At 45.4% G+C, this 15,727-nt stretch overlaps 1 protein-coding gene across 2 annotated transcripts in view; it reads right to left on the reverse strand.

Moving 5' to 3' along the window:
* ACSBG1 (acyl-CoA synthetase bubblegum family member 1) overlaps nt 1–15,727 on the reverse strand; it is a 110,841-nt gene that overhangs the window by 31,205 nt on the left and 63,909 nt on the right. For both annotated transcript variants that reach the window (XM_077264209.1, XM_077264211.1), the window contains exon 11: nt 1,150–1,383. In XM_077264209.1, the coding sequence (XP_077120324.1) occupies nt 1,150–1,383 (234 nt within the window). The remainder of the gene's footprint in view (nt 1–1,149; nt 1,384–15,727) is intronic.

Consider the following 15,727-nt stretch of genomic DNA (forward strand, 5'->3'; position numbering starts at 1 on the left):
CCCCACACACAAGTATGATATCCTCACTACATCTCACATAGTATGGTATCCCCACACACAAGTATTATATCCTCACTACATCTCACATAGTATGGTATCCCCACACACAAGTATGATATCCTCACTACCTCTCACATAGTATGGTATCCCCACACACAAGTATGATATCCTCAATACATCTCACATAGTATGGTATCCCCACACACAAGTATTATATCCTCACTACATCTCACATAGTATGGTATCCCCACACACAAGTATTATATCCTCACTACATCTCACATAGTATGGTATCCTCACACACAAGTATAATGTCCTCAAAGCACCTCACACCGTATGGTATCCCCACACTCATGTTTTTTTCCCATGGCCCCACACACAAGTATGATATGCTCACAGCCCCTCACACAATATGATGTCCCACATACAGTATGATGTTCCTGCAGCCCATCACATAGTATAATGATCCCAAAACAAGTATGGTGTCCCCACAGCCGCTCACACAGTATAATATCCCCACAGCCATCTCTTATACCAGTAATTGGAAAAATGTCTTCACTGAAGACAAATTTTGCCTGTGAATTGAGAAAATTGAAAATGAAAGATCAGTCCTGGTGGAGAAAGAAGCAAATTCCTCTGATAAGTTATATTGCAAACACCACTTAGTTCCGATGGGGTAAGGGAGCAGCTCTGGACAAAGATGGATAAGTCTATTAAAGATTAACTACATTTGTCATAAGCAATTGCTCGGCAGCACTAATTATTACATGGAAAATACTGTAAGAAAAGGAATGTTTAACTAACAATACATTTAGAGGTCTAAGTCCAGGGTTCATGTGACCTGAACACTATATCTTGGTCCCATCACAGCTACAGATGGCTGATGTGACTAGCTCTGTGTGCTCATCCAGATAGTGTACATATGCAGGAGTCAGGGCCATAAAACAGACCAGACTTGTGCATGCTGTCATTTTTTATACATGGACTATTGGTTCGTATGAAAAATTATGAAAAATCATTCCTGTGTACTTTCCCACCAGTTATTGGATCAGTGTGCTCTCCAATCAGCACATGGGCAGCACACTGACCTAATGTAGGTTCGTCTAAATGATCCCTAGAGGCTAAAAAAAAAAAATAAAGCATTCTTACCACTGAAAGCGATGGTTGTGAGGGCCAGACATAACATGGGGCCCTGAGGTCTCACTCATGCCATATGCTTCATATAAAGTAATATTGAGTCCCAGGAAGAATTCCAGTGTTTCTGCAGAGATTGGAGCTGCACCTGAGAAGTGTTTTTGGCAGTGGGAAAAGCCCAACATCTTGCGAATTTTGGACAAGACCAAGAAATCAGCCACGGCTGGGAGAAATGTCTTTAGTTCACCACTGAGAACAGATGAGAACACCAATGGTTAAAGCTAATAATATTCAAGTACTGCTACCAACAATAAAGATAAGTCCTATTTTAATGAATGGAAACAGTATGGGCCGTGTCAACAATTTGTAGAGTTGGAATTGCAAATAAATTTCTATTAAAACTGGTTTTGCACTTTTGATATACTTAGGAAAAGCAAGATCTTGTTCAAGAGAGTAGTGGTTGATAAAGATTTCCCTCTAGGCTATGTGCACACATCAGGATTCCTTGCAGAAATTTCCTGAACAAAACTGGATATTTTCTGTAAGAAATCCACATGCGTTTTTCTCACGTTTTTTTGTGTGGTTTTTTTTTTGCGGATTTTTTGAGTTTTTTCCGGAGGTTCCCAATCCAATAATATAGTGGGAAATCCGCAAAATTAATGAACATGCTGCGGAAAAAAATGCAACATATGCACAAAAATTGCGGAATGCATTATAAATAATGGGATGCATATGTATGCATTTTATAAGCGTTTTTATCGCGTTTTTATAGTGAAAAAAAAGCGAAAACTCCTGAACGTGTGCACACAGCCTTATCATCAGTCTGAGATTTTTTTCCCACCTGCTCTAAAATAGGCAAGTGGAATCCACAGCTAAAACCTCCCTTCTGTGAGAACCTAAAGCTTCCTATGGTCATTTCATCTAACAGTACGGTGCACAATATGGAACTGTTTTCTAGGATGTATAGTTCCATATTGTTGTATCTTTTTATGTAAACCCTGTGTATTCTGTATACTACTGTATATTTGTATGACACTATGCATGGCTCCACTGAAATGCATGAGGTTTTCCAATACCAATTTCACCCCCTCATATGTTGTAACTCTTTCAATCAATTTTCTAATATACTCCTATTACCTGCTCTGCTCTTGTAAGCTCATCTCTATTTATGTGAGTGATATAGTCCTCTGTTGTGATTCTGGCTTTACTACTTCTGGTCTGGAAACTGGAATCAGACGTACTGAGATGTGCACATCATTGGTGGTGGTGGGACTACCTTGTGAGTGACAGTAATGTGAACAAGCATGCTCAGATCAGACTTCACTCTCCTCCTCTGCCTGCACCCTGCCGATGCTTTGAAGTGCAGTGGCTTCAGCAGACAAGCACTGCAATGTGCTGCTGAGAAAGATTATCACAGGGCTTTGCAGTTGAAGTGATGGCATTTCAAAGCATCAGCAGAGTCAGTCTGCACCACGCATGACCAAGCTCAGTTCAGGCTTCACTCTGCTTGGATCCTGCTAAGACTTTGGAGTGTGGTACCTTAAGCTGACATGCCCTGTGATATGCTTTCTAATAACAACCAGCACATCACAGTGCTTGTCTACTGAAGGCACGGCACTCCAAAGCATCAGCAGGATACAGGCAGAGGAGAGTGAAGTCTGATATGAACATGTGTGCTCAGACTTCTGTCACTCACAGAGGTAGTTCTGCCCTCACCAATAATGTATGCTTGTCAGCATGTCTGATTCCAGTTTCCACACTGGAAGTAGCAGGACCAGAATCTCAACAGAAGACTAGATGACCCACTTAGCGATGAGATTACAGGAGCAGCGTAGGTAATAGAAGTATATTAGACTATTGATTGTTAGATAGTGTTAGGACATGAAAGGGGTGAAATTAGTAGTGGAAAACCTCTTTCAGAGAAAGCATTTAATGTCTCTCTTTTAGATCAATTTCCAATTTTAGCAAGACGAATACAACACCAAAATGCAATCTATGAGCTAGTAAAACAATGCTGGTATTTAGCCCACTGCTTTTATGGTTCAGTAACCTCTGAATCAAAAAGTGATTATGGTGCCATAAAGCCTTTCATGGATGCATAAAATAGAATTTTACAACCAGTTAAACTATTCTTACAATGAGGAACATGAATTACAGGAATAAGCATGAACTTAAAGGAATTGTCCGATACATAAAATGTCCTGTGTAAATATCTAAATGGCACACCACAGGAGGATGTCTATGCAATCACTTCCCCACAGCTTCTATCATTACTAAAACAGGATGCCATCATTGGGCGGTGTTGTTGTCAATTATTACAGCTTCTTTCGCCGAACTTCCCTTGAGGATGTCCAGAGGCAGAGAGAAATGACTACAGCTCTGCAGCTTGTTTCACTGCCACTGCACAGGTTCTGTCCCGGACACCTCTTTATCAAGGGAAGGGCGGTGATAGAAGCAGGGTAAGTGACAGCATCACCGCCTCATAGGTTCTTTTACTGAAAGGAGATGTCAACAGGAAGCGGTGATATGATAAAAGCAGGGTGAGTGACAGCAGCGCTGACCTTTGATGACTATTCATTTCAGGGTAGTGACAGAAGTTCTCCTGCTTCTATCGCTGCCTGATGTTTTGTTTCATTGCATTGAAAGATGTGGCCGGGACAGAACCTGTGTGGCGACATTGATAGAATCTGTGGTGGTGTGATCACTTTTCTGCCTCTATCACTGAGATTGATTCCTGATGTCAACAGGGGACAGCAGTGACAGAAGTTGGGGTAAGTGATTGCAGCATCGTCCCCCGATGAAGTCCTGTTTTAGGAGGGGTGCTACAGTAATGGACATTTTTTTGTGTTGTTCGAATACACACGAAGGAAATAAATGTGTTTGACAAAGCATGTGTAATTGCAATAATTTTCTGGGAGAAATACGTCATTTTCTGGAACAATTTCAAAGGTGCCAACACTTTCAGCCATGACTGTATAAGCTGCAAGGAAGTGACTTCAGTGCCGTCCTACTGCGGCGTCCCTTTTGACACTCCCCTCAAGCGAAATGTCACAGGAAGTAAAATGAGCGGCACAGGGAGAACTGTAAGGGAATTTCAAATCAAACAAATTTTAAAAGTGGTTAGGGCTTATATACAGATTTCATAGAGAACCTCTTTAAATAAGTTAATGGATATGTAGGGTGGAAATAACTAGAAGGAAAAGAATCCAGCTCAACGATGCAGTGAAAGATCCGTAGCTTTATTTCACTTCAAAATAGCGTGTGAGGACAAAACATCAGCACATTAAAACCAAGATCAACGCGTTTCCGGTGACTGAGCACCCTTAATCATGATACCTGGTATGTGTCATGTCTCATGCTTATATACTTTTGGAAATAACTAGAGCATACCTGTCATTTCAGGTGACTTTCCAGATTAAACTGTCATGTGTGCGTGCATGAAAAAAAAACAAACTATATCTGGAGATTATATTACTTGTGTCATATTTTAAGATTCTCCTTGCGCATACTCTCTTAATTTTCCAAGTTTCTGAGCTACTTGGTAGGATTTACCTGCTGTACTGACTCCCATACCCAACACACAGACAGAAGGGATTCCTGCTCTTAGGTCTCTGTGTAGCACAGGCTCAGAAGCAACAGTGGAAAAATGTAAACAAAAATGCAAACTATAAGTATTTTTTTCCATTCTAACATGAATTTATTTGATTTAAAAACATAAGACAGTTTTTTAAAATGTTATTTTATTTTAGAACCATGGTGTTCACACTGGCATCAAAGCTTCCATTTCACATCCTTTTGATTCTTAAAGTTCTGGCTGTGTTTCAGTATTTTACTGAACAGAATAAACTTTTCTGGTTGTCAATATAAAATCTTTGTAATTCAATAGGTGACTGAGGTAGAGATGTCTGTATTCGACTGGTTTGGGCAGACTTTTTTTAAAGTCTGGTTCGGGTCGCAAACTTGATCTGAATTGATCCCGAATCCCATATACCGTAAGTCAATGGAGACCCGAACTTCAAGTAAAATGGCTATAAAATGGTTGTAGTAAGGGCTAGGGGGCTGCAAAAACAAGCAAAGTGGGGGTAAGAGCAGGACAATTTCCCTATAAACAAATGTAAATAGGAAAATGACTTAAAGGGGTTGTTTCACCACAGCAATCATGGTAAAATAGGAGGTAAACGAATAACATAAAAATTTTAACAGTACCCCCACAGAGACTGTTCAATTAAAAATTTCACTCACAGAGCACGGCTGAAGGTATCCCCACAGAAGCAGCTTACAAACCCCCACATAAAATTATAAAAAAATTCAGCCACAGAGCATGGGGAACAATACTACCACAGACGCTGATTCAGATTTCACCCCAAGAAGCAATAGGTGCCTGATATTTTGTGTTGTGAAATGGTGGTAGTAAGGGGTACGTGGCTGCAAAAGGATGCAAAATGGAGGTAAGAGCAGGACAATTGCTCTGCAGACAAATGTGGATAAGGAAATTACTAGTGATGAGCAAATATACTTGTTACTCGAGATTTCTCGAGGTCCTCCGAGTATTTTTTAGTCCTCGGAGATTTAGTTTTTCTTGCCGCAGCTGAATGATTTACATCTGTTAGCCAGCATAAGTACATGTGGGGGTTGCCTGGTTGCTAGGGAATCCCCACATGTACTTATGCTGGCTAACAGATGTAAATCATTCAGCTGCGGCAAGAAAAACAAAACTAAATCTCCAAGCACTAAAAAATACTCGGAGGACCCTGAGCATGCTCGAGAAATCTCGAGTAACGAGTATATTCGCTCATCACTAGAAATTACTTAAAGGGGTTCTGTTGTGAGAGGATGAATGAAGGATCTCACACTACTCTGCAAATGGGGATAGGGGACTTAAAAAAAACCCAAACATCTTGAACCAGGAGGCTAAGGTCCAAGTGAAAGTTGAGGTGGACATGGTGATGTACATGTACAGGAAGTAGCAAACTGTTTTTTTATTTAATTTTTTATCCTTTTTTTAGCATTTTTACATTTTTTTAAGGTGAACTAATGGAAATAACAGAATAAAATACAAAACCAAATGATTATCTTGAACCAAGAGACTGAGGTCCAAGACTTATCCAACACTTTTTTTGGCTAATCTTAATTTTTTGGCATGTTTTAAAAATTTTAAGGGGAACTAATGAAAATAACAGAAATTAAATTAACAACAAAGTATTATCTTGAGCCAGGCCAAGATTCATGTGGGGGATGAGTTGAAAGTGGGGTAGCCAAAACCTTTTAGCAGAGGATGGCTGTGGCTATGGGCCAGCTGCTATTCTTTTCCACCCTGCTCCTTCTTTTGCTGTGCTGATAAGGAAGCATGATCACCTCCTCTTCCTCTGAACTACACACATCACTATGAGGCCCTTTGATCCATGTGAGGTTGAGGACCTCATCATCCCCCGAATGTTCTACCCAGTTCTGACCCATGCACGCAGTAGTTGGCACCTGTTTCCTCATCCCCAGAGATGTGCTGTGGGGGTATGCTGACCATGTGCACTGGTCCTCCCATTTACTCATCCTCCCGACAGAATGAGTGGTTGGGCATCAGTTCAGTCAGTAACTTCCATTTCTGGGGAAGGGCCAGGGGAATGGGCCACTGAACCACAGCCAGCAGACTCATCAAACAGCAGAAGAGACTGCTGCATGACTTGGGGCTCAGACTCTTTGAATGATTTGCAAGGGGGTGAGGTGGAAGAACGATGACTAAGATACTTAACGCTTTCTGGTGTGGACTGTGTGGATGGAAATGTGAAGGAACTGGAAGCACTTCCAGCCACCCATTCTAACATGGCATCCACATGTTTTGGTCTCCCCATTCATTCTGCGATACTGGGGCCTACTAAATAATGAAGAACGTCCTTGTCACCTGCGTGTACCTGAGGAAGGTGTTGCAGTTGGACTTATAACAGGTGCAGGTCCTCCATATCCTCTCCCTGCAGCAGCTACACCATCAGCACCAGAGCACCACGAACACATCCCCTATTTGCTGCTCTCCCCATGTTTTTATGTCACAGAGTACTAGCTTTTTATGCAACTGAGCAATAGGATTTTTTGCCTCAGAGAATAAAGTTTATTAGGCAAAGCGCGATAGGAATTTTTGCCACAGAAAGCTAGGTTTATATGGCATAAAGCAGAAGGATTTTTTTTTGCCAGAGAACAAGGTTGTTATGCAACAGACCAATAGAATTTTTTGTAGGGGGTCAGCCCCGACCAAGAGCTGAATTACATTATGACTTTGAGAGACTATGCTCCCCTCTCTTTTGTCTGCACTTGGACTAATCCTTCCCCCCTGCAGCTTGCTGTGTGTTGGTTTGAGCAAGAAGCAGGAAGTGTCTGTTCAGGAAATGAAGAGAGAGACTTGTGCTTCAATGAGAGAGACTGCACAATAAGTATGTCCTAACACTGAGAGACTGGTAAATCAACTATCGGCATCAAAAGATAAGATAGTGCTTGGTTATCATATGAGCGATCTCCATGACAGATAGAGAAGGAAAGAATCGCATTGCACAGCCAAGATAGAGAAAACAATGCTGTCGTACCAGTAATCCCTCAGCATTGAAAGTCGGAACGAGACTTTACCAGACCCTGAAGAAAATGGACCCATTAACCTGAAGGAAGAGCTCAACACAACAAACTTAGCTACTCTACACTGGGACCAAGCAGAATCTATCAGACTTTCTTCTAAGGGCTCATTCTCACTTGCAAGAAACTCGGATGAGTCTTGCACATCAATACCCGGCACTGCATTCGGCACTCGGATCGGAGCGTGTGGCCGCGTAGCAATACTTGCAGCCGCATGCTCCGCTTCTGAGTGCCGGGTGCAGTGCCGGGTATTGACGTGCGAGACTCATCCGAGTTTGTCGCATGTGAGTATGAGCCTTATGTGCTACAGAACTGTGAGAGTGACACCGGTGTTCAATTGGGTAAGAGTGTAGAGCAGGGTTCTTTAGCTAGGGCGCTGTAGCAGCAAGGCCCGATTATCGGAAGCAAGGTAGGAAGTGAGAAGAGAGTAATTTGTAGAAATTGTTTATACTGTTTGTATTGAACGTGTGTAATACGCTCCAGCTATCTCTCCTTGTACCTATTATTGCTATTTTGATTACAAGAACCATTAGTCTTATTTTCTGGCATAAAAACCTGTTTTATTTCTGCCTCCTAGTCTACTGTACTGTATTAGAGTCTTGCCCAGCAGTGTCGTTTAGACACTGCTACATTTTTGTCAGAAAAGGAGATTTTTGTGTACTCACCATAAAATCTTTTTCTCTGAGCCAATCATTGGGGGACACAGGACCATGGGTGTTATGCTGCTTGCCACTAGGAGGACACTAAGTAAACACAAAGAGTTAACTCCTCCTCTGCAGTATACACCCCTTGACTGGCCAGTAACGACTCAGTTCGGTAGTAAAGCAGTAGGAGTAAAACCAAGACAAGTAAACTATGTCCAAAACTGAGGAACAAAATACAACAACAAACAGCTAATAGGCTAACAGGGTGGGTGCTGTGTCCCCCAATGATTGGCTCGGAGAAAAAGATTTTACGGTGAGTACACAAAAATCTCCTTTTCTCCTACGCCTCATTGGGGGACACAGGACCATGGGACGTCCTAAAGCAGTCCCTGGGTGGGGAGCAATTGCACTGCTACAACCCCATGTACCACTGGCTTACTGAGGTACCGCTGTCTGCAGAATGACCCTGCCAAGGGCAGCGTCTGTCGAAGCCTGAGTATGAACGTGATAGTGCTTCATAAAAGTATGCAGACTGGACCAAGTTGCAGCTTTACAAAGCTGTTGTGCTGAAGCCTGGTGCCGAATGGCCCAAGAAGCACCGACCGACCCAGTCGAATGCGCCTTAATCCCTGCTGGGACAGAGGTGTTCCTGACGCGGTAGGATTCCTGAATAGTGGAGCAAATCCACTTGGCTAGAGTGGCCCTTGAGGCGGGTAGGCCTTTCCTATGTCCTTCCGGAAGCACAAACAGGACATCCGACTTACGGAAGGGGGCCGTGCGAGATATGTACCGCCGAAGAGCTCTAACCACATCCAGAGTATGGAGAGCTTTCTCGATACGATGGGTTGGAGCCGGACAGAATGACGGCAAGACAATTTCCTCGTTTAGATGAAAAGAGGAGACTACTTTAGGTAGGAAGGAGGGAGAGGTTCTCAAGACCACCTTGTCTGGGTGAAAAATCAGAAAAGGGGTCGGCAGGAAAGGGCCGCCAACTCAGAAACTCTCCTGATTGACGTAATCGCCACGAGAAAGACCACCTTCCAAGAAAGGAGGGTGAGAGAGATGTCCTGCAATGGTTCGAAAGGGGCCTCCTGAAGAACTCTGAGAACCAAGTTAAGATCCCATGAAGCCAGGGGCATTCTATAGGGAGGGACCACCCGGGAGACTCCTTGGATGAACGTCTTAACCGGCAGTCTGGAAGCGATCTTTCGTTGGAATAGAACAGATAATGCGGACACTTGTCCCTTGAGCGAGCTTAGGGCAAGGCCTGACTCTAAACCTGATTGGAGAAACTCCAGAATGGATGGAATGGAAAACACCAGAGAACGTCCATGGGCATTGCACCATGAGAAGAAAATGCACCAGGTGCGATGATAAATGCGCATGGATACGGGTTTCCTCACACGAATCATGGTAGAAGAAACCCTTGGAGAGAATCCGGCTTGGGCTAAAATCCAGGATTCAACGGCCACGCCGTCAAAGACAGGGCCCCGGAGTTCTGGTGGCAAATCGGGCCCTGTGAGAGAAGATCCGTGCGATCTGGAAGCCGCCAGGGGACATCGGGGACCATTTGGACGAGTTCCGCGTACCATGCTCAGCGCGGCCAGTCCGGCACGGCAAGGATCACCGGTCTCGCCTCTGCCCTGATCTTCTTGATGACTCCCGGGAGCAGAGGAAGAGGCGGAAATATGTATGGCAGCTGGAACCGATGCCACGACAGGACCAGAGCATCTGCCCCGATGGCGTAAGGATCGCGGTATCGAGCAATGAACTGAGGAACCTGGTTGTTGAGCCTCGAGGCCATGAGATCCACATCCGGCGTCCCCCAGCGAAGACAAATCTGCTGGAAGACTTCTGGATGGAGGGACCACTCGCCCGAGGCAAGACCTTGGTGACTGAGGAAGTCCGCTCCCCAATTCTCCACACCCGGTATGTGGATCGCCGAGATGAGCGAGTGATTGGTCTCGGCCCAGCGCAGGATGTGGGAGACTTTGAGCATGGCTGCCCTGCTGCGGGTTCCCCCTTGTCGGTTGATATACGCCACTGCTGTGGCATTGTCGGATTGGATTCTGATGAGATGGCCTGCGAGAAGATGGTGAAAGTTGCGTAGGGCAAGCGTGATCGCTCGAATCTCCAAGATATTGATTGGAAGATGCGACTCTCTTGTGCACCAACGACCTTGTGCGGTGTGGTTATTGAAAACTGCGCCTCAGCCCAAAAGGCTGGCATCGGTGGTCACCACTAACCAGCGCACTGGGAGAAAGGACTTCCCTTGGTTCAGGGAGGACTGTAGCGTCCACCATCTGAGGGTCTGCCTGACCTGTGGGAAGAGGCGAAAACGACAGTAGAGGAAAAAAGGACTCCTGTCCCAGGCTGACAGCAGCACCTGTTGCAGGGGATGGAGATGGAACTGAGCAAACGGAACGGCTTCCATCGCCGCAACCATTTTCCCGAGTATGCGCATAGCAAAGCGAATGGAGTGAGGGACTGGACGGGAGAGCTTGCGCGCTCCCTGTTGTAAGGGCAAGACCTTCTCTGGAGGGAGAATGACTAACCCGCGGGAAGTGTCCAAGATCATGCCCAGGAAGCAGATTTGCTGAGCCAGCACTGGAGATGATTTCTCGAAGTTGATTTTCCAACCCAGGCGAGAAAGAGAATCCACGATGATACTTACAGACTCTTCGCAGGCAGAATGGGATGGACCCTTGATTAAAAGGTCATCCAGATACGGAAGGACTACCACTCCCCGAGTGTGAAGAATGGCCATGACAGCCGCCATGACCTTCGTGAAGACTCTGGGGGCAGTGGCGAGTCCGAAGGGCAAGGCTACAAACTGGAAGTGTTCTTCTTGGACTGCGAAGCGCAGGAACTGCTGATGAGAGGGGAAAATTGGAATATGTAGATAAGCATCCTTGTTGTCTATGGATGCGAGGAACTCTCCTTTTTCCAGTGACGCGACAACAGAATGGAGCGAGTCCATCCTGAAGTGTCGGACCCATACAAACTTGTTTAGCAGTTTGAGGTCCAGTATGGGCTGTAAGGCCCCATCCTTCTTTAGGACCACGAAAAGATTGGAGTAAAACCCCTTGAACCTTTGGTCTTGAGGGACCGGAACGATGACACCGTCCCTTTGAAGGGCCTGTATGGCTTGAAGAAGATGTGATGCCCTTGCTTTGGGGGGAGAAGACTGGAAGAAGCGCGGAGAGGGGATGGAAGAAAACTCGATTTTGTATCTGGAAGACACAAGCTCTCTGACCCACCCGTCGTAAACGATCGAGAGCCAATTTTGACGGAAGGAAAGAAGGCGTCCGTCTACTTTGTTGGTGTCCGCCGGACACAACAACGAGTCATTGTGTAGAAGGTTTAAGGGATGCGGATGGCTTAGGGCCCGAAGGTCTCGGTCTGGGTTTCCAGGAACGGTTTGGTCTGTATGAGAGCTGAGGATTTCTGTTTTCCCGCCGTCCCGAAATAGGGGAAGAGGAGGACCAACTAGAGTTGTTCCGAAAGGACCGGAATCGAAATTGCTGTTGATTCCGAAAAGGCCGGGCAGGTTTTTGCTGGATAAGAAATTTACTCTTCCCTCCGGTAGCGTCAGAAATGATTAGGTCTAGTTTCTCCCCAAATAAACGACCCGCTTGGTAAGGTAAAGAAGTCAGCGACTTTTTTGAAGCGGAATCTGCTCGCCAATCACGGAGCCATAAGGCCCTCCTGATGGAGATTGTGCTTGCAGCCGCTTGCGCTGCGCAATCAGCCGCATCTATGGAAGCGTTAACTACGAAATCTCCGGCCTGAGCTATCTGATTAGCTAGTCTAGCCACCTCTGGGGGAAGATTACTGCCATGGACGATAGAGGTTAACACCTCTGCCCAGGCAACCATTGCCTTAGCCACCCAGGTAGCGGCAAAAGATGGAAGGAGAGCTGCTCCTGAGGCCTCAAAGACTGAGCGAGCGAGGTAGTCAATTTGACGGTCAGAAGGATTTTTGACTGATGAACCGTCGGACAGAGATAAGACAGTTTTAGATGCGAGTCGCGACACGGCAGGATCCACAGAGGGAGAGAGAAGCAACTTCTTCATCAGATCCTTGGAGAAAGGATATTTAGCTTCCGTGGCTTTTTGAGCCGTAAATCGCTTTTCCGGGTGTTCCCTGTGCTTTTGGACAATGTCCTGAAACTTAGGGTAATTAGCAAATGTCCTTTGAACACGTTTAGTCTTTTTAAAAGACACGACGTGTTCCTGAGTAGATACAGATTCCTCGTCCACCATTAGTGTTTTGTTGACTGCCTCAATAAAGGAGTCAAGAGTTTCCTGACCGATAGAGGAGTCTTGGGTTAAAGATTCCTCTGACTCCTATTCTGAGTCATGTACGCTGCGACCCTCGGGGGAGGGGGAGTGTTATGGTTTCCAATGGCAAGGAAACATCAGAAGCATCGAATAAACGGACAAGCTCTCGGGTGATGGAAACTAGAGCTGACCGCGATGCTAAACCTACACACCACACTAGAAGTAGCCAGGGGGCATTCCTGCGTTGTCTCTAGATGCCGCGCGCCAGCCGGAGAACTAACTACCCCTGGTAGAAGAAAACACAGTCCTGGCTTGCCTCCAGAGAATGTCCCCACAGGAGATAGCAGCCCCCCACATATAATAACGGTGAGAGCAGATGAAAAGACACACGTAGTATGAAAGCAGATTTAGCACAGAGAGGCCCGCTAACTAAATAGCAGAAAGATACAACAGAGGACTTCGCGGTCAGCTGCAAAACCCTTCAAAACACCATCCTGAAATTACCTTAACTCATGTGACAACTCATGCCACTGGAGTGGTAATTTCAGCCCAACAAGAGCTTCCAGCTGCAGAGATTCACATAAGTGCAAACTGGACAAAACATACAAAAATAGACTTAAGGACTAAAGTGTCCAACTTAGCTGAGCAGAAAACTGGGAGCAGGAACATGCAACAGAATCACTCTGGATACATTGATGGCCAGCATTAGAATGACTGAGGAGCAAGGTTAAATAGGATACTCCCACATCCTGATAGGAACAGGTGAACTGAGAAGGCAAAGCTTGCAGGACACCAGTACCACAAGAGACCACCGGGGGAGCCCACGAACAGAATCACAACAGTACCCCCCCCTTAAGGAGGGGGCACCGAACCCTCACAAGAACCACCAGGGCGATCTGGATGAGCCCTATGAAAGGCACGGACCAAATCAGAAGCATGAACATCAGAAGCTGTAACCCAAGAATTATCCTCTTGACCGTAGCCCTTCCATTTCACCAGATATTGAAGTCTCCGTCTGGAAACACGGGAGTCCAAGATTTTCTCCACCACGTACTCCAATTCACCCTCAACCAGCACAGGAGCAGGAGGCTCAACAGAAGGCACAAGTGGTACCTCATACCTCCGCAATAATGACCGATGGAAGACATTATGGATAGCAAAGGATGCTGGGAGGTCCAAACGAAAAGACACAGGGTTAAGAATTTCCAAAATCTTATAAGGACCGATGAACCGAGGCTTAAACTTAGGAGAAGAGAACCTCATAGGGACAAAACGGGAGGACAACCACACCAAGTCCCCAACACGAAGACGAGGACCAACACGACGATGGCGATTAGCAAAACGTTGAGTCTTCTCCTGGGACAACTCCAAATTGTCCACCACCTGCCCCCAAATACGATGCAACCTATCCACCATGGTATCCACTCCAGGACAATCCGAAGACTCCACCTGACCAGATGAAAAACGAGGATGGAACCCTGAATTGCAAAAGAAAGGGGAGACTGTTGTGAAATTGGATTCTGGGCTCCCCCGGTGGCCACTTGTGGAATTGTACTTGTGTGCATCATCCCCTCTGTTCACCTGCTCCTATCAGGATGTGGGAGTCGCTATATAACCTTGCTCCTCTGTCAGTTTCATGCCGGTCAACAATGTAATCAGAAGCCTTTCTGTGCATGTTCCTGCTACTAGACAACTCCCAGCTAAGTTGGACTTTTGTCCTTGTGTGTTTTTGCATTTTGTTCCTGTTCACAGCTGCTGTTTCGTTACTGTGTCTGGAAAGCTCTTGTGAGCGGAAATTGCCACTCTGGTGTTATGAGTTAATGCTAGAGTCTTAAAGTAATTTCTGGATGGTGTTTTGATAGGGTTTTCTGCTGACCATGAAAGTGCCCTTTCTGTCTTCTTGCTATCTAGTAAGCGGACCTCGATTTTTGCTAAACCTATTTTCATACTACGTTTGTCATTTCATCTAAAATCACCGCCAATATATGTGGGGGCCTCTGTCTGCCTTTTGGGAAAATTTCTCTAGAGGTGAGCCAGGACTGTCTTTTCCTCTGCTAGGATTAGGTAGTTCTCCGGCTGGCGCTGGGCATCTAGGGATAAAAAAACGTAGGCATGCTACCCGGCCACTTCTAGTTGTGCGGCAGGTTTAGTTCATGGTCAGTATAGTTTCCATCTTCCAAGAGCTAGTTCTCATATATGCTGGGCTATGTTCTCTCGCCATTGAGAATCATGACAGTTTGACCGGCCAAAAAAAAGGGTTAAATTACTGGCTGAGAAAGGAGAGAAAAAAGAAGTCTGCTACAATTTTTTTTTTTTTTTTTTTTCCCTCTAGTTCTGAGTGTGCTCTTAATTGAATCACTTGCTAGTCTGCCTATACTGCAGCCTTCCTCTCTTTCTCTCCTTCTTATCCTTGAATGGCTCTGTGTTCACCTGTTTCAAATGGATCTTCAGAGTGTAGCTACAGGTTTGAATAATCTCGCCACAAAGGTACAAAATTTGCAAGATTTTGTTGTTCATGCACCTATGTCTGAGCCTAGAATTCCTTTGCCTGAATTCTTCTCGGGGAATAGATCTCACTTTCAAAATTTTAAAAATAATTGCAAATTGTTTTTGTCCCTGAAGTCTCGCTCTGCCGGAGACCCTGCACAGCAGGTCAGGATTGTAATTTCCTTGCTCCGGGGCGACCCTCAAGACTGGGCCTTTGCATTGGCACCAGGGGATCCTGCGTTGCTCAATGTGGATGCGTTTTTTCTGGCCTTGGGGTTGCTTTATGAGGAACCTCATTTAGAGCTTCAGGCGGAAAAGGCCTTGATGTCCTTGTCTCAGGGGCAAGATGAAGCTGAAATATACTGCCAAAAATTCCGCAAATGGTCTGTGCTTACTCAGTGGAATGAGTGCGCCCTGGCGGCGATTTTCAGAGAAGGTCTCTCTGATGCCATTAAGGATGTTATGGTGGGGTTCCCTGTGCCTGCGAGTCTGAATGAGTCCATGACGATGGCTATTCAGATCGATAGGCGTCTGCGGGAGCGCAAACCTGTGCACCATTTGGCGGTG

This window comes from Ranitomeya variabilis, chromosome 5 (assembly GCF_051348905.1).
Source record: "Ranitomeya variabilis isolate aRanVar5 chromosome 5, aRanVar5.hap1, whole genome shotgun sequence".
Lineage (NCBI taxonomy): Eukaryota > Metazoa > Chordata > Amphibia > Anura > Dendrobatidae > Ranitomeya > Ranitomeya variabilis.